The sequence below is a fragment of the Neolamprologus brichardi genome, chromosome 7, assembly GCF_056152115.1.
Source record: "Neolamprologus brichardi isolate AB-2024 chromosome 7, ASM5615211v1, whole genome shotgun sequence".
NCBI classification, from domain to species: domain Eukaryota; kingdom Metazoa; phylum Chordata; class Actinopteri; order Cichliformes; family Cichlidae; genus Neolamprologus; species Neolamprologus brichardi.
The window spans coordinates 33,921,269-33,941,526 of record NC_142110.1 but is presented as its reverse complement, the minus strand read 5'-3'; the positions used below and the strand labels follow the sequence as shown (position 1 = coordinate 33,941,526).

General features: G+C 38.5%; 1 protein-coding gene across 2 annotated transcripts in view; it reads right to left on the bottom strand.

Annotated features, from left to right (window-relative positions):
- The window catches only part of whrna (whirlin a), a 193,330-nt gene that overhangs the window by 97,079 nt on the left and 75,993 nt on the right, over positions 1-20,258 (bottom strand). For both annotated transcript variants that reach the window (XM_087843523.1, XM_006803512.2), the window contains exons 2-3: positions 13,924-14,142; positions 6,430-6,555 (exon numbers count right to left, since the gene is read on the bottom strand). In XM_087843523.1, the coding sequence (XP_087699649.1) occupies positions 6,430-6,555; positions 13,924-14,142 (345 nt within the window). The remainder of the gene's footprint in view (positions 1-6,429; positions 6,556-13,923; positions 14,143-20,258) is intronic.

Below are 20,258 nucleotides of genomic sequence, written 5' to 3'. Positions count from 1 at the left end.
TTATTTATACATCTGAGCCCTGGATTCAAGTGTAAATGCGCTTGTAATAGAAGTGCCACTGCTTTGTTTTTATTCAGGTGTTTCTTAATGAGAAACTTCCACTCCACATGCTAATCACTAGGCACCAAAACAAAGAAAATGGGGGAAATTGGGGCAAGAGGAAAAAACTGTTTGAGTGCTGAAAAATCCAGTTTGATGGTTTCCCAGATAAGAAGTGGCTCCAAGTAGAAAACACATATAAAAAATAAAAGGAAACAGAAAAGGGGTGAAAAAAAAAATTCATTCTTATTTTCTTTTTGATAAAAGTTTCTTTTTTGTGGTTGCTAACAGCAATCAAGATATGTTATGTTGAGTGTGTATACCCATGTGGGCCTTTTAATAGGAGTCTGGCTAATTGGCTGGTTGACGGGCCGATCGCTAACAGGCATGAGATGAAGGGCTCAGGGGAGGAGATGTCCATCGCTCTGTTGCCATGCCACAACGAATACACAAATCTGTCAGCTATCCAACCAAAGCTATGCACTCAAAGGATCAATGCTGTACTACCTGAGAATAAAATGGTCAGTCTAAGCCCAGTTTTTGTTTAATAGTGTAAAAATAAATAAATAAATAAAATTGCCGCAACATTTAGTCTGTCATATCTGTCATAGTTTTACTTCTGTTTATTTCTCTTGTTTCCTCTGGGCTTTTCTCATTTCTCTAATTTGTGCCTCCCCATCTCATCTGTCCTCATACTCCTGCCTGTGACCCAGAAATTACTCTTAGTGCATCTTGAATGGGGGCTTGCTGGAGAAGCTATAATCGGGGAAGCACAGGTGCATCCTTTGTGTTTTCACCCTTGAGGCATAAAAGAGGCACGGCACACAGCTGGAATATACAAGCCTATCATCTACAAAGTATTTCTTTACATTAAGTTCATCTGCTTGATACTTTATCCCTTTCACAGCTAATGGGTGCATGGTAAACAGAGATATATATGATATCAGTACATTGTGGCACATGAGAATAATTTTTATCTGAGATCATAAAACACAGTAATAGGCTATGAAAAAAAGAGAACAGATTGACTCAATACACACATCGTATTTAAGTGACATCATTTTAAAATTATGGATCTAATTAAGAATGTCTGAGTTTGTTAATTGACCGTTATCTCGACTCTATTCATGTCTCCTCCTCGCCTCATCTGCTTGCATCTCTGGTAGGAAGGACTGAGGCGTAGAGGAGCAGGTGAGGAAAAGAATCAAGTTTGTACAAAGTGAAAAATGAGAAGATAAAGAAGTGTTTTTCTACATGTTCCTTTACCTTAATGGGTGGCTGTAGCTCAGGAAATGGAGGAGGTCATGTATTGTTTGGAAGGCTGGTGGTTCAATCCCTGGCTTTTCCAGTCTGCAGTATCATTGGGCAAGTTACTGAACCCTGAGTTGCTCTCAGATGTGTTTACTTGAGTGTGAATGTTAGTTAGAAAGCACTTATGCGTGGAAAAAAAGTATTTTTATGAATGTGTGTTAACGGGTGAAGGCATGGTAAAGAAAGTGCTTTGAGTGCTCAGGTAGAGTAGAAAAGCCCTATATAAGTACCAGTCCATTTACCCTTTACCTTCTTCTTGATTGCTTTGATTGAACAATTTTTGTTCTTTGGAAGTAATTTCCAGGTTATTAAAGCCTGGATTTGCCTGATGTGTGATGTGAAACAGCACATGTTGTTTCAGCACAGCACAGTATGCGCTGCCCCCCCCCCATGGTGAAGAAAAATAGAGATATCAGTTTTTTTTAAGGAATGGTCAACTGGTTTACTGGTAGCAGTAAATATGTATAGAAAAAAAGTGGTGAATTGGAAAACTCCATCTGTTGTTTGCAGCTTCACTGAAACATCTCTCAAAGGAAATGTCACAACTGGTCAGAGATTTCCTGTTTGAGACGACAGAAACAGCAGATGCGAAAGGCAAATCCGATTCTTCTAAGAATATGTGCTGGCCCATTGGTTAGAAAGATTGCTGTGCTGATGCACCATGGCCCCACATGGCTGCTTGGCAGTTTTAATGTACACAATTAAATACCCACCACCTGTTTTATGTCTGACCCTCTGATCTGACCTCGTTGTAGGACTAGCATGTGGCACAAATGATTTTCTGCTAAATTAGCTATCACTTCATGCTGGTGCTGAGTTACGCTCACTCTGATCATGACCAAGTAGTTATTGTTAACTAGTGACCAACAGGATAGTGTTTCCTGAACGTTTAAGTGTTTGGTAGTTTTTCAGGAGGTTGTTCATTAAACTGTTGATCTAAACTTGTTCTTTTTTTTTTAATGCTTAATGTGACAAGTTTGTAGAGAGAGGCAGATCCCAATGAGAATCCACAGAACACTTGCATGAAAGACTCAGTCACTAGTTTGCTCCAGTCCATAAAGAAAACCATCCATCCATTTGCTTCCGCTTATCCTTTTCAGGGTCGTGGGGGATGCTGGAGCCTATCGCAGCTATCATAGGGCGAGAGGCGGGGTACACCCTGGACAGGTCGCCAGTCTGTCGCAGGGCTAACACACAGGGACAGACAACTATTCGCATTCACATTCACTCCCGCATTCACACCTATGGGCAATTTAGAGTTTCCAACTGAGTCCATTGGAAAAGTCCATATACGGTAAAAGTCCATTTACCCCGCATTCACACCTATGGTGAATGCAGTCAATGGTCAATTAACCTATCCCCACAAAGTGCATGTCTTTGGACTGTGGGAGGAAGCCAGAGTACCCAGGGAGAACCCACGCAAACACTGGGAGAACTCCACACAGAAAGACCCTGCACTCAGGACCTTCTTGCTGTGTGGCAACAGTGCTAACCACCGTGCCACCGTGCTGAGAAAACCATGATGCATCATATTTTTTTTCACTGTACGGGAGACTATAATGTACAAAATAAGACTTGAAACCTAAAGCACATCTATACTGGCTTCACTTGACCACAAAGCTTTTTTTTATAGTGAAGTGTTGGTTGTAACATGCAAGTACATTACTTTTGTTGTATCAGGTCACATAATGCAATCGTTTAGCAGTTCAGGTAAACAAAGGGATCCACAGCAATATTTGTTTCTGTTTCTTCTCCTCTTTTAAGGGCTGTTGCATAATTTTTGAGTGCACATGTGTTGTTTAGCTAGAGAGACAGCAGAAAGGAAAGCCTTTATGTGCTGGAGGCATTTGTATTATTTTGAATTTTGTTAGTGGAAAGGACAAAAATAACATCATCGTGTAAATTTCCAACTGCGCCTGGTTGATATGTGTCTGTCACCTGGGAAGAGCTCTAATTTCAGATGCTTCTGCTGGCTACGCACAGCAGCTCCACAAAGTGGTCCAATGGCGTGATTTTTACAGGGCTGGCCTTAGACGATGGCACAGCTTCGCTATTTTGCTTCTGCAGAGCAAATTGCTGTAGAGAAAATACTCAGTTTTTGACTGCAAGGTCGAAGTGGCTTTTGGACTCATAATATGCTTTTTTTGTGCAACCTTTAATTAATTACAAATCTGGAACTATTGCTTATGTTATTTTTTAAATTGTTGATAATCAGAGAATGGCAGACAGACAGACTTTACACAGGCTTCCTCATTACCTATATGTACATATAACAATAATGTTAATGATAACGAACAACAGCAATATTCAGATGAGCGGAGTGAGAACTCGACAGAACTTAAAAGTAAAATCACCCTCATATTCAGTGTTACTCCCTTGACTGTAATGCTGTAATATTTACTATTAACCCTTAAACACATAATTTCCTCTCAGTGCATGGTTTGTTTGTTTTTTGTCAGACTTGAAAAAACTGAATATTTATCTTGCTCCGTACATGATTTGGACTGTTTTAAGCTCGGCCAGGTCAATAAATTTAAGTGTGTTTAATTTAACAGTAAGTAAGATGGTGGATTGAAGCCAGTTTGATTAGTGACTTAATTGCTCATTTACAATGTAAATCAAGACTGTGCTGTGAAAATGTATCCAGGTGATATATCGAGAAATGTTTTTGGAAAAGGTATTTTAGAAAAATTTAATAATTGTCTCCAGTCATTAATAAATCCAGTTCTGTCAATATATGACTCACATTAAGTCTTCATGATACATTTGTGGGGTGGTTAAAAGGATGGCTACACTTTAGTTTAGCCAAACCTTAGCCAACCCCTTTAAGCCAACCCTTTACTCTGCTCCTGGGTGCAACAGCACCTAAAAAGCAATGACTCACTTTGGTTTCAAGTAAAACAACTTAGTTTTGTTACCGACCAACAAAGTAATATTACAAGACACTGCTGGATGTTAAATGGTAAATGGGACTGATATTCATATAGTGCCTTTTGACTCATTTGAGGAATCAAAGCGTTTCTACTGTAAGTGTCATTCACCCAATCACACACAGCAACACGGGGTTTAGCATCTTGCCCAAGGATACTTCAGCATGCAGAGGAGTATGGATCGATCCACCAATATTTACAGTTTAACTGCTACTCATGTGCTCCTCCTTATATTGTACAATTGATGTCATGCATATATGTACGTATATGTACGTACTAGAATTTCTAAAAACTTAAAAATATTAGTATTTAATGTCACAGGGAAAAACTGAGTCCACATCATTTTAATTTGTAGGTACTCAGTAGATATATAAATAAATATAAATATAACAAGGCAACTAAGACGAATGACAAGAACACAGCACTGTGAGAGAACAAGAGGAGGCCATGCTATGCTGACAGTTGGTGTGTGTGTGTGTGTGTGTGTGTGTGTGTGTGTGTGTGTGTGTGTGTGTGCACGTCAGCTTGCTGTTGGAGCATAACTGGCATCAGCCCATTGATACTGTGAAAAATAAGTGATGACAGTTTAGAATATTCAGAACTGACATACAATGAAAAAAATCATTAGATTTTGATAACATCAGTTTGCAATTGCATTTGTAGTCATCAACTACAAAGAACGACTGAGGCACACATCTGCTCTCCAAATCACTTGCCCTGTTCAAATTTTGGGAGAAAAAAAAGAAAAAAAATGAAACCAAAAGGGAAAATATATCTTCTATATTTGTGTCTTCATGGCAGGTTCCTCCTGCTAATGTCCGTTTTCAACGCTCGACAGCAAATAAGCTACTCAGCCGAAACTCATTAAACAGCATGTACAAGTCACTCGGGTCTGTTGAGATACTGCCGGGCTTCTTGCGCCTCAGCACCACTAACAACATGCTGTCTGCCCGTGACATGTAAGTTACAGTGCGAGTTTGATTACTTTCTCTCTCATTCCTCCTGGTGTATCAGCAGCAGGCGGCTGACAGACAAACACAGGAACAAGAATGACTTGAGCTGGCCTTTTCAGCCTTAGATGGTTATGTGCATTTATCTGGCATGCCTCCTATCCTGATGCAATAATAATATTGTTTACAATAATATTTTGAAATTCGAGTCAGGTCAGTGCATTTGAAAGCAAGAGATCAATGCTAAAAGAGTAATAATAAAACAATACAACACGTTCAAGTTATGGTTATGAAAAAAATTATCAGAGCTGTGTCTGGTTTAAAAGATAAGTTGTAAAAATTAGTTTTATAACAGTCCGAAGATTTTGCAGCAACTACTGTAAAAGAGACAATATCCTTTATATTTAAATCTATACAATAGGACAGCAAGGATTACCTGCTCAGCAGATAACAGTGAGTAACGTTTAAAGATCAGCGAGGTAGGTGCCAACCCGTTTAATGACTTAAAAACGAACAATAAAATCTTAAAATCTAACATGGGTGAAATGCAGTGTTGTTTGCGAGTACCAGGTCAGAGTCCCACAGCAGCCTTTTAGACGAGCTGCAGTCGAGCAAGAAACAACTGATTGACACCTGAATAGAGACTATTGCAGTAGTCACGCCGAGATGAAATGAAGGCATGAATAACCTTTTAGAAAGTCTCTGAAGCAGAGAAACGGTTTCACCTTCACAAGTATCACTAAGTTGAAAGAAGCTAACTTTGACAGCAGCATTTATTTGTTCATCAAAAGAAAAAAAAATACTGCAGAGGATCAATCCCATGTTAAAGGTTTTTTGTTTGGATCCTTAAAGGATCGACATTGTCAGGTCAAGCCTTTCCAAACGATGTTTCTGATCGTTTAAATTAGGAACACCTAGTGGCATCCATCTCGAACAGACCATATAAAGAAGCTTTTTCCTCATATTGCAAAATCAATACAGTGAGATGCACTGTAAAGCAATATAATGAGTCTTTTGGCATACAGCAAGTATTTTTGGCATGAAAACTGTGTGGGGGAGGAGCATACTAAAATGATTTCTAATAGCTAGCAAATCTTCTCATGTGAATTCCAAAGTATAACTAGCTATGCCGCAAGACATAAGTTAGATAAACAATGTATGTGCAAGAAAGTGAGAGAAAAATGAAATTGAAGCAATACCTTCAGTCCTCCACACTCTGCTGCTGACCCTTGGTCCACTCCAGTGATGTAAATACCCAAAGCGTATTCTGCTCCCCCTCGGATCATCAGACCCAGAGACCGGCCATCATCTAAAACCAGGTTGACCTGTTTAACACAAAGAGAGAAACCAATAAAATAGGATGAATAAGAGTATAAATATCTGAAGTATAATATAAATATCAGCATTTTAAATGACACTGCAGTCTCGATTGTTTTCCTTGACGGGCTGCCAGATTTGCTCATGGTGTCGGGCTGCTCACATTGAAATGAAGTTGTGAAACACAATGCATGGAGCAAATGACAGCCCTGCTCTGAGATGGCATTTAAGAGCAAGGAGATGAAGAATTTCAGGAACTACTTAGATGCGGTGAGTCAGCACCATTAATGGGGGAGTCAGAATCTGTTTTGATTAGAGGAACGGCTCTCTGAATTGGTCAATCAGTTGGTTCACAAGGCTCATCCGTGTCATTTCCTCTGATAAGCAGCATGGACAATATCGGACACAGTTTGAATTCAAATAAACCACCACAGGAATTATTGGGGGACTACAAGATATCTCTGCTACACCACCCAATTAAAGTACTTCTGCAGGGAGTGAGTGATATGTAGAGGATGTACTGTGCATGACTAATCCAGTGCTTCCCTTAAACTTGTTTTCAAAAGATCTTCCACTAGAACCACAGCGTCTATTCGGCTTGTGGCCTAGTGAAAAAAAAATGTGGTCTCTGATAAAATATGGCCATTACCAATGTTATCCTTGCGCACTAAAATAATTGTGCTTAAGGGCACTTTGTGTGCATCACTCAGATGCCACTGGCTTGGCAACACAGTAGTACACTACGAGAAAAGAGCAGGTCAATGAATCCGACTAAACCAACTAATTAAAACACTGACATGAATTTAAACCAATTCAAATAAATAAGGTCAATAACGCAAAAACTTGTTGGCATATTTTTTTTAACCAATAAATACAATTCTGTTTGTTTATATTCTTGGATACTATTGTCAGATTTTATTCTACAAAGCTGGGAAAGCAATGTTTAAGTCAAATTTGATTTTGCCTCACACATGCAGAGAGGAGATGCTATGTTATAAAGAAGTGTAAATGTAATAAATGTAAATGTGTCTGTTTTCTTATGCTTTCAAAACTACAAAAATTAGAAGACAGTATTTATGTGTTTCATTGTTTGTCATGTATACTGTCACAGTACATGCTTATCTTAACCAAAGTTTTAAATACTGAGGTCAGTGTGTGTACAAGCAATCACAAAAGCCCAAACTTCAGACTGTTGTAAATGTTTATTTTAGATATTTCCCCTATTTTTTTAAACAGTATGATGTAACTGAAGGGGGTATGCTTAATATATCATGTAATCTCAGGCATTTTAAGATAAATAAAGATTATCTTGACATGTGAATCATACAAAGCTACTCAAGTAGAGTCCTTGAGTAAAATTATGGACCTGGAAATGAGCATAATAGTTCCCTTTTAATACAGGCATGGCACTTCTACCCCAGGTTATATATAGTACTGCAGCTGTAGATATTAACCACCCAGCTGCTGCCCCATGACTTGGTTAGCAGAAGAGTTTGAAAGACTTAGGTGGTCCTATTTGCAGTCTGTGCAAGTGTAATGATGGGTTCATTCGACTGTTAAACTGATTTATTGTAAACCCACTGTCAGGAATTCTAGCAGGGCATTGTTTAGTGCATCTGGGTCATCTCATCAAGACTTTCCCTCAACTCCAAGGCTATTTGCATTGGGCCTTGAGCCTCTAGCTCACTTAATTAAGTAATCTTCTAATGTCAAAGGCATCTCTTATTTTATGACACACAACATTACATGCTAATGATTTTCAAATGTGATTCTACCCCAAAACAACAATAAAAAGATATTAGGAAAAAAAACCCTTCCCTCCTAGGCCCATTGTTTGCTCCATTCCCCCCCCTTCTACTACTTTATACCAGAGCACTAAGCAATGCTTTTTAATTAACAGTTGGTCAAGCTTACCCAGCTTGAACTTCAAAACACTCCGGTTTCTCTATAATTGCAATTGGGGATACTCGGATGAACCTAGCATTTGTAGAATATCTACATTTGGAAAGCAAAGAAACAACATCAAATTTTACTCTGTCCACTTGGGGAGGCTCAGTATTGCTTAGCTATGCCAGACTATAAATTGTACTTTTCTCCATCACAATGAGGCTCTTGATTACTTGGTTTGATCCCAGTGCAGCTGTCTCTTGCCAGATTTGAAACGAGGGATCAGTTGCACACTGGCGGCTACAAGATGGCACATATGCTAATATCTGTATTAAACAATGTCACATTCATCCAAGTGATATACCCCTTGGCAAAGACTTGACATCTGGTGCAGAGGTTTTACTTTCATTCAGAGCATATTGCACTGTGGTCCTCCTTTTTAATAACAGCTATCTGCTTATCGGAGAAAAGCGAGCCACCTTTGCTCACCTCTAGGAATATGCAGGGATTCATGTTTTCTGTGACATTTATGCAGGACATGGAGCATAGTTTTAATTACCAGATTCATTCTACTTTTTCTGGCACAACATAGCAACTATTGGTGCACACTATATTCCCCAGCATCACTTTAATGCTCTGTCTGTCTAAAAGAAGTCCCAGTGTTCTAATGTTTCTGGTTTCTAAGCAATGGCCCTTGAGACCTGTTCATGTGGGACAGACAAATGCAATTATGTGTGCAAGTTATACTATTTTACTGTATTGAGTGGAATTTGTAGGTTCAGTATAAAAAGTTAAACTGTACCACTTCTCACTGATAACGCCATGCCAGCCATTAATTTGTTAAGTTTACTACTGGGCTGAGATCAGTTGACTGACCAGGCCACTGAAGACGATCCCATTTATTTGGCTTGAGAAAGTCTTGAGTTACATTTGCAGAATTTTCTTCTTCAGTATCCACTTGCACTGCAAAGCATCATTTGATTGTTTTGCAGCATATGACTGAGTCTGAGCAGAGATTATAGCCCTGCACGCTTTAGAATCCTGCTACTGCTATCATAAATCAGAGAGCGCAACTCTTCCCCCAAAGGGCAAGGGCTATACTAAAACTCTGACACTCTCTCCATGCCCATGCTCCATTTTTTTCAGGGTCAACTTTGATCTTGGGTACTAACAATGAACGTCAAGGTCAAATGCTTAGCTCAAGTAGCTACTCATGTCCCCCAAGGCCTACAATTTTGTTGTGAAGTTTGAAGACGAGTCATAAAAAGTTGTGGGTAAAATATGAAGTTTTTACTGATTTTCACATTTGATGTGACCGTGACCTGAGTTTCACTGAAATTAAATCACATGGAGTTATTGGTATCTAACACAACACAAAATTTTGAAAAATTGTATTTTGAAAACTGTGGATACTAGATAAACAAACAGACAAACAAACAGACAGAACCGATTACATAATGTCTCCATTTGGGGGAAGAATTAACACTAAAGTCACCAGTTCCACTGCAGCCATAAATGCACATAACACTGTCTCCACTACATTTGACAGATGTTGTAGATTGCTTCAGATCATGAACTGTTCCCCTCGCTTTACTTTTCTTTTCCCATCAAGTACAAGTTAATTTTGTTTTCATCTGTAAAAATATTAATATATTTGTTTTTTGTTGTTGTTGTTTTTCACAGAACTGTGCCAGCTGTGATGTGTTTTTGGTCTAATCTGGCCTTTCTGCTTCTGACTATAACCACTGTTTTGCATCTTGTTGTGAACTCTCTGTATATACATTCATGCTCTTGGTGTTGCCTTGGCTAGATGTTGTGAAGGATTCTTGACCAGGGAAAGAGCTGATGATCACAGAATTCTTTCCATGGTTAAAAGAAAAATCTGTATTCATCAATTTTCTGTGATGTTACTGAGCTGGCTGGTGTAAAACTTTTCCATTTTTAATTTATTTTAAAAATATTTTAAGTGCCAGGTTGCCTAAAGTTTTGCTATTTCTTTATAGGTTTATTTTACTTTTTCAAAATTTTACGTTGAGTAACATTCTGAAATTTTTCCACAATTTGTAGACATAGGTATTTGCAGATTCATGCACATTTCTCCATGTTTACTTCTGAGAAACTCTTAAATGCTCTTTTTATATCAAATTATGTTATTGACCTGTTGCCAATTAACCTAGTTACAAAATGTTCCTCCAGCTGTTTGTTTTTAGTTCAATAACTTTTTAAGCCCTCTGTTGTTCCCATTTCAACTTTTTTTTTTTTTACAATGTATTGCTGTCATCATATTCAAATTGACCAGATATTCATCCATCCATTTGCTTTCGCTTATCCTTTTTCAGGGTCGTGGGGGTCTGGAGCCTATCCCAGCTGTCTTAGGGCAAGAGGCGGGGTATACCGCATGTGCAAGTGCCTAATGTAACAAGTGACAAGTGATAAGTGGCATCATATGGCAGGCAGAAAATACCAAAATCAGACAAACCCGCAGCCAACAACACAAAGTAATTCATTAATTTATTGCTGCATGGTCTGAATTATTTACTACCAAGAAGTTATGATCCTAAGCTAAACCTGAGCCTTAGCTGGCCAAACAGTGATTAATTTCTGAAGCATCAATATGAGTGTCTGCGGCACCCAAAGCCAGAGGCGTTTTGAAAACCAAGTTAGATTGGAGGCTTGCTACATTTTAATATAGCTAATAAAAAGTTGTACTACAGTAGGATGACAATAAAATACCACCTTCCCGAAGAAGTAGCTGAGAGAGCATTGGATGTTTTAAGAAATTTGCCAATAAAAGCAAAGCCATACATGTACTGTCCGGATGCTACAAAGCAACTTTCAGTAGTTGTGGTATTGATACAAAGCACCTGATTGGACTTGGATGCCGCTCACTTACAAATTCATACATTACAAATTAATGAATGATTAGTAGGCTTCAGATTATCCAAAAGGGGAACAGTTCTGTCATTATCAGAACAGCTGTGGATCAAAGGAACTCTAGCTTGCATAATTCAGAGCATGGTCTCACCCACAGACTAGAGAGCTGAATGAAGCAATTCCAAAAGAAAATAAACTTAATTCAGACATATTTTCTAACATGTTTCTAATTCCATCCTTTGCAGACATATCATGACTCAAAATTAATAATATCAGAAATAGAATAGAACTAGAATTTCAATGAACTGCCAAACTCTATTTAGTACTGGATTAATATTTGCTCATCTGCAATGCAGAGCTGAAGTCTGCATTAATAGAGCTGAAGCAGTTAAGATTAATATGTAGCTCTTAGGTGCTAAAAAATTGAAAGTTCTAGTGCAATAAATCTTTTAAACAGCTCTGATAGCTCCTTCCTTGCAGGTCATGAGGTGATGAGAGCGTAAGGTTTTACGGCACTCGAGGTCCAATTATTTTTATCGTTTAAGTTTTTAATTTTAGCATCCAGTGTTATACACTTTTACTGTGCCTAAAGTTAGCCGGCTCACACAACCAAACTTAAAACCAACTCCCATTAAAATTCAGCATCTGAAACATATCTTTTCAAATTCATTCAAACTGTTTTTAAATAGACTGTCTCATTTTAAGAAGATTAGAAATTACAAGATAGGACTAATAATTATCCAGTGGCTGTATTTGTCCAGTCAGGTGATGAAATGGTTAAAGTTCAGCCTCATGATTATTGTTCTCTAAGGTCAGTTAATTGAACTCTATGAATATGTAGGATAAATGGAGGATGAAGCCTTTTCTAGCTGTCACTGGATTAGAGCTGGTGTACACTGTGAACTGGTCGCCACCCCATCAGAAGGCTAACACAGTGCAATAGACAACCTTTTCTCCTCACATTCCCACAAACAGCCAATTTAGAATTTCACCAGTTAACCTAACAGGTATGACTTGGGGAAGAAGCTGGAGTTCCCTGTGAGAACACATGCTGTCACAAGAACATGCATTATAACGCCACACAAAAAGGCCTCTGCACAAACATTTTCTGCAATTCTGGGAGGTGATCAAATAGTCTTTTTTGCTTAGGAAGGTTCCTAAATACAAATAGTTGACAAGCAGCGCAGGTCGTGTAAATGTTAATTACCAGTGAGTCTTCATTTCATGCTACAATGTGCTGATATGTTCTGAACCTGAACAAACTGTTAAACCCACAGGTTAACTATAGCAATTATGCCGCAGTAATGCAATCTGTCTGTTATGAAGATCAGAGTGAGCTTAAGGTTTACTATAATTCAGCTTGCATTAGTTATGTGCTGAGTGTTGCTGCATTGCCAGCCTTTAGGATTATAATTAATTATTTTGCTTTAGTCACAGAGGCTGAGAGGAGCAATAAAGGCAGGAGTTACCCTGCATCATGTCTGTAGTGGGAAGAGTGAGGGGACAGGATAAATGACAAACATTTCACTTCACTTTACACATTCCCTTTCTAAAAATTCTAGCCTTGATAATAACGTCACCAGTTCATCTGAGTTTATAAAGCCTGCGTCAAGCAGCACAACAAGAATAAAGTATCTAAAATGGGCTTGGGGACTTTGTCATTTCCACACTGCAGACAAATGTCAAAAATACCTACTGTCACTTTATTAAACGGTGTACTCTAAGTGGAGTCAGATCCTCGGATCCTCTTTTCTTTTCCTAAGTGTATGAATCTTCTTGCTGTTTTTTGTTGAGGTCAAGCGAAAGTGACAGGGACTTCAGAGAAAAACATCAAGTTGTGCCTCAAATGACTCAAGTAAGAGTTAAATAGAGTGGGCATCAGAGTCCAAACAAAGCAGTGCTGCATGGGGATTCGTTGATCTGTATCAGTACAGTGAAAAACCTTCCCTAAAGTGAATACTCCCATCTCAGTCTTAAACCTTGTTCACAGCGTGACGTCTTTTCCAGAGGCAAATTTTTAGTCTGTGCCACTGGAGGAAGTCGAATAGGATTTTCTTTTTGTGAAATCTATGAGATGTTTGATGATTTATGCATCAAATGCTTTTAGACTTTGTTACTTACTTTAGCATCACAAAATTTAGCCTTAGCATACACCATTAATCTTTTGGGGGTGCATTCTTCTGCCCCTTCCGCCCCTTAAAACATACAGGTCAATATAGAGCGTCTTTCTAGAAGTTCTGTGGATGTCTGTGTGCAAGACAGGTGCAGAACACTGACAGGTTATCAGTTAACTGTCCATTTAATTCAAAGTTTCTCATTGGGAGTTATGTTGGTGAACTGCTTGTCAAAGCAAACGATTCTTGCTGTTGTTTCCGCATACTGTCCAAAACCTAATAAAAAGATATAGTAAATGACAGTTGGCTTCTTTCTGACCAATGCTGCAACTAAAAATGTTTTGGAGGCTTCTTTGCTCCAATCAGTGCACATAGTGTATTGTAATAGTAAACTTATAGCAAATACAGGCTGTTAAAAGTACAATGTAGGAACCAATTCTATGTTTTTTTGAAAGGCATTTTTGGTCCTCTAGTTTAATGCTTTGCATGTAAGGTCTCTACCTTCTTCTCATCCCCTTCCTGCAGTAGCTGCATGTTGCTTCGGCGCTGACTGTCAGTTCTTCTCAGAGTGGCGCTGCGATGCTCAGGCAGGTCAGGAGGAGGGGACACGCTTCGGCCCTGAGGGTCAACCCAGGTATAAACGTGGTTGGTGACATAGCCGCCTGGAATGCGACCGACTGAACGCACTGAGAGGCAAAGCTTTTTACTTCCCTTGAGCACCTGGGGAGAAGAAAAGAGAGCGGAGGAGAGTAAATTGAGGCCAACTAAAAATAAAAAATAAAAATTTGCTTTTCAGTATGTGCTTGAGTTGAAGGAGCAAAGTATACTCGCATATCTACACTTGAGTCAATTCAATTTGATTTGACAAAACCAAAACATACTCCCACACACAAACATCCATGGTTATAAAATCAGTGTGAGGGCTTAGAAGAAGATATTGAAGTGAGAGACAACACACAAAAAAAATCAAGCTGAAACGAATGTTTGGTAGAAAATTAAAGATTGCAGAGAGAAATGGCCAATATTTGAAATGCTTTTCTAATATCCAAAAACCCCAAATGACCAAACAGCACCACCACCCACACACACAAACAACAACACTTATAACACATTTCTACAGAAAATTGCTGTTGGCTGTGCCTCATTGCCTTCTGATAGCTTGTCATATGTGCAATCCCTCTGCAGATCGATGTATTCCCATGTGCCTCGTGGTCTGGAGGAATCAAGCTGAATAGGGTTGAATCTCTTAATGATCAAAAAAATCCTTGTGTACCACCAACACAAAAGGACTCTCGACTTTCATTTCATACTAACGATACACACACTGTTGATTTTTAAAACAGATACTGCAACAATCTCAAGATTTGTGAAACACTGGCTCAGTATAGAGCTAGAGTTCAAGACTGTCACAACAAAGACCACACCACAGCGTGGTAAAAGACTTCCCAAAGTTCCTCTTTGTCAGGAATCCAATTGAATTTGTTACACTGTGTCCCTCCATTCTCTTCTTTAGTGAGCTACAATTAAGCTACACCTCCCATCAATCTTTGTTCATTTGTCTTCTCGCTACAGTTCTCGCAAGGAACTACTAAATGCTTCTGTTGAAATGCCTATTAACATATGCTCCGAGCAACAACTAAAATCATTACTTGTCAGAGTGCTGTGGATTGCAGCGGAGGCCCATCTCTTTGAGCACAACAACCCGACTGAATCAATTTCACAATTTTGATTTGTGCCGAGAGATAATAACTTCAATTCTGAGGCAACAAAACCCTGTCAGCAGTGAAGATGCCTGATTGTATTGCCATGCCTTTGAGCACTCTCTCCCTCTTTCACCTCCTGCTCCCTTTCTGGGCGGCATCGATGCAGAACTGTAGATAAACATACATAGTAGATAAGTTGAGTAACACATGAGCAAAGAAGGAAGAAATGTGTGCATATAATATCCAAGCAAAACCACAAACTGCATGAAGTAGAAAGGGAAAACTGCATGTCTTCGTGATTAACTGCGTCAATTATGACTGTGGTAACGTCAAAAACAATCTCCTTGTTTTGAGCAATGCGTATTGTCACCAGAACATGAAATGTGTTGCATCCGTCTGAGCCAGAAGACATCACCAGGGGGTCCTGGGAATCAAAACATAATCACGATGGAAGGCTGATACTGAAAAAAGCAAATAAACTTCATTCATTGTTTAGTCAGCATTGGCATTCCCATTGCTGGGTCCATTAATAGTCTAACAGCACAAAACTAGTAAATTAATTTTTATTACCTACAAGCATGGTGAAATAAGTAAGAGTCACTATATATTACTCTAGAACTGGGACACAGCTATAATAACAACTATAGTTATTATAGAGGAGGACAGAAATTTGTATTGCATGGTGATTAAATCACTGCAGAACCTTTAAAAATCAATTCAGGGCTTTGAATGTACTGCACCATCTATAATCTAAAGCGGTTAATTATAGTTGCAAAAAATGTTTTTGGGATGAAGAGTTCTGCACTGATTACTTATAAAATGTGGTCTGACTTTCATCTAAGTCACGATTATAAACAAACAACCTTTGACTAATATTACAACACCACAACAGCTGTACTTTTCAGGTCGTCATTAACGCGTTGAATAATCACACACAGAGATAGTTGAAGTATGTGAAACTGTGATAATCAGTCAAATAAAGTTGGAGTCAGATGTTTCACTTAAGAAGATGGGACTGCAAGTATTAGATGTGCAGACAAAGTCTTGTTATTGACGGTTGGTTGATGAACGTGACCTTACAAATAACTTTACATAGATGCCTTATGCATACTGAAATATTACAGCCACACTAGGGCAAATAGCAGTTAGATACTGGCATGATCAAAATTATTGTGACTGTATGCAATGAACTTGCGATCTTGTTGTTTTGAAATGGTTGCTTTAAAGTTGCGAACCATATCTCCAACCACTCGCAGTCAGCTGCAGTCTTTAAATCGACTTTAGCCCATTAAGACAGTGATAAAAATAGAAATGTCTGCTATCAGTTTGAGTCAATTAAACACCATCTGTTTGTAATACTATGGCAATTAACTGTGAGAAATCAGTGAAAATTGGGAGTCTGCTGCAATCCATTGCAGTTCTATTACCATCTAAGCACACTCATGTTAAAAAGCAATTCATATTAACTACTCAGATTTAAAGTTTACCCCAAACCTTGTAGATTAGATATAGAAATTCCTCCACAAACAAAGAAATACTTGCTTCAGGATGGCAACTTAACTGCAAAGTGACGTAGGTGCTCAGTAGCCTTGCTTGTTGCATAACCAGAAAGTTGGCAACAAGTTGAAACAAGATGCATAGACGGACTCAGACTAATTGCAATGTATCTGCAATCTTGGCAATTATAAATTAAACAGCAGGTATTGCACACTTCACATCTGATCAAGGCAGTTGATCATCACGACTACTTGTAATAGCAAAATTATTGCAACCACCAACTGACTACTACTTTTTGTAGTTGTAAGGAATCTGCTATCCTATTATATACTTTAGTGTGAATGAGCCATAATGCGTGGTGGTATGAATACAGTTTAGGGCTGTTTTTGCATTGGTTTGCTGCGTCAGTCTCATATGTAAGCAGCTATGAAACATCTGGCCACCTGTAGATTCTCCTTTAGCACCAACAACCTACAAGATACAAAAATCAAGTGTTTACTTATCTATCCAGCCTGTAAGTGATGATTAAACTACTTGTTTTTTGTTAGTTTAGTCAGATTTTGTTTTACAATAGCTGACTTAGATGAAGATCCTGATTCCAAAGGCTTTAAAAACTTTTTGCTCTAAATGTGACACACTTTTGTGGCTTTTTTTGCAGTGATTGCTTGGTCCAGGGGTAGACTGGTTTCCTTTTCCAACCAGCATGCACACAGCCTCTCTTTGATTTATAGCTCCACGCAGGCGCTATCATTGTGTGTGCTGGTCTGAGAATCTTGACTGCATTTAGAGGAAATGGAGGGGGAAGGCAAATGAGCAGTGTTTAGACGCAATGAGAAGAGGGAGAGCAGGGCGTTAGGGTAACATGACACACAAGGAGAAAACGGGAAGATGGAGGGTAATGGAGGTAGCGGTGGGAGGGCAGCAGGTTTAACAGGGTCTCTCATCCTGTGAATAAGATGCAGCAGTAATCAACAAAGCAGCTGGGGTACACTGGTCCTAATGCCTCATCCCTGGATGAAAGTGCTGATAGTGACACCGGGCTGATGAAGCTCACCACTGCTTCCGAAGCAGAACAAAAACCGTTAGGAAAATAATGGAATATATAGTAGGGGATAATCAAAACGGCAACGGCAGGTGAACCGCTTTCATACAATGCCATACTCTCACGGGAGTCCAGGCAATCCATTTCATACGCAGAAGCTTACTGCACAAAGCCCGGCTGCAGAGACCAACCACTTCCATCTCTTAGAAATGCACAGTTCTATACTGCAGGAAGTTTGTGGCAGAAAAATTACTGACTAAGAAATTACTTATGAGGTCTAAGGAATCAAACTATAAAACCTGATTATATCGTGGCTATTAAATGGTCCCTATGGTATTGTAAATAATTTTCAACTGGGATAGCTAAAGCTTCAAAAACACACTAAACACAAATCCTTTGATTATGTTCTATGCCTCTTATGTGCCATAACTACAAGTTATGTAAATACTAGTTCCTCAATTAGATTTATAACGGTAAAATCTTTAAATAGATTTAAATTTAAAAATGATCGTTATGAGGATCGAGCAACATCACCTTTACCTCTGCCCATTTGTGGTGCAGCAGCAGTTTTACAATATAGACCCACACAGTGTTAAACCACACAATAAACATGGGGGTAGTGAAGACTGGATATACTGTGGTTCCACAACTATTAGTTAAGACTTAAGAGTTATATTATCTGAACTTTATCATAATTGCTATAAGTCTTTATTAAGGCTCTGTTACAATATTTGGATGGGATTAAATCATTAGCAGCATTAGCTATATTCTAGACAGTTTTTCATGAGGTGCAAAATTATAGAGACCGAGAGAAAAAGAGAGTGAGAGTAATGTGTGCAAGCTGACAAGGAGACTAATATGAGCTAATGATATCTGACAGCAAGAAGAAGAAACGTTATTCATTTAAATGGGCCTGTTTTGTTAGGAAAGAAGTTAGGAGGACAAAATAGGTTAATATCTATAGACTTATGTACCATCTATCCTCTGACCCAGTGGCTGCTGAAATAGGCCCAGCTTGGCCACGACCCTGAATTAGGTAAACAGTTATACATGTGATGTCACCTGTTGGTCAAATAGGGTTTTGTTTTAGCATTTTGGCAATTGCCTTGATTTTTGTGTGTTTTTGTTAAATAAATGTCAAAAGTGCATCTGACATTTTCCACATGTCACTTGCTAACAAAAGGTACGGTAGCTATGTCGTGCATCTTAAAGCATGCCTGTCACTAACTCTATCCCTGCAAACACAGAGGTCAGCACTTGGTACCCATTATAAAGAATGCAGACCCAGAAGTTCTTTTATATACAGTCTATGATTCAGATAAGGCGAAGTAATATAATCCTCTAGTCTTCTGTTACATTTATTTATTTTTTTGTGTGCTGGCTGATGATTTGGCTCTAAGAGATTAAGCCAGTAAAAGCTAATTTTACCAAGTGACTTCACATGCTTGAGAAATTATCATGACTGTGTGACCCCCGTACACAGTCACGCACAGAGACACAGACACACAAAACAAGCTGCTAACTCACAGATGTTCAAGTACAACAAAGCACAGGTAAAACGTCTTTCATCACTTTATTTACTGCTGTCACAACACATTTGTCAGCAATAGGAGATTCTTTTTGTTTATTTTTTACAAACGAAGGTTTGTTCACTCACTTCCACGCTACTACTATTACCACAAAATATATTTAAGTACTTCATACACAGTGCTCCTGGGGACAAACATCTTTTTCCCATTTCGTCATTGTGCTGGTCGATTTATTAATGTTTTATGTAAAAAAATAAATCCTAATTCCAATCACAGTATCCTGCTCACAGGAGAAATTGAGCATATTCTGTAAGGAATTACGCAAATACAAACATAAAAGCCTACATTATTTTTATTTGTATAAGTGTATACATTTTAAGAAAGCATAGGGGTTATGCTTTAATTTTTAGGACCCTCTATAGGTTACGCCTCATGCGGTGATGGATTGCTTCCCACTCCTGGCATATATTTACAAGTGATACTGTCTTTCTGAAACACTAATGAAGTGTTTAAGAGGTTTTTTTTTGTTTTTTGTTTTTAAATATTTTTTACTTTAGCTTATGGTAACAAATGAATGACAGCATTTAACTTGAAAGAGTTTCCATTATTCTCCCCGCAGCCCATAATATTCAGACTTCCTGTATGATTGAGTTGTTGGAGCTGAATCCTCTATTTGAGGCGGTTTCACTAGTTTGTGAGACCCTGCAAAAGGTCAGTGTTGGTGGAGTCTTTTGGAGCATGATGATTTGATTGTCTTTGTTTTTGTTTCCGTCAGAGGCCTCAAAGAAAGCATAGAGTACTCTAATCTGTCAAGAGATATAAAAATGTTTCATGTGAAAGAACAGGTTTAGAACTGGATGATCATACCTGATATATTAACAGTATTTTTAAAAGGCCATAGATGTGTTTTATACTTATAGATGCCCAACTGCAGAAACATGCAGTACTTGCTTTTTTCCTTTTTTAAAAAACAAACAAACACACCAACAAAAACAAATACAAAGACGAGCCTATTCCTTAATTGTATAAACAGAACATCCCAGAAAACTGACACAGTCAAGTCCC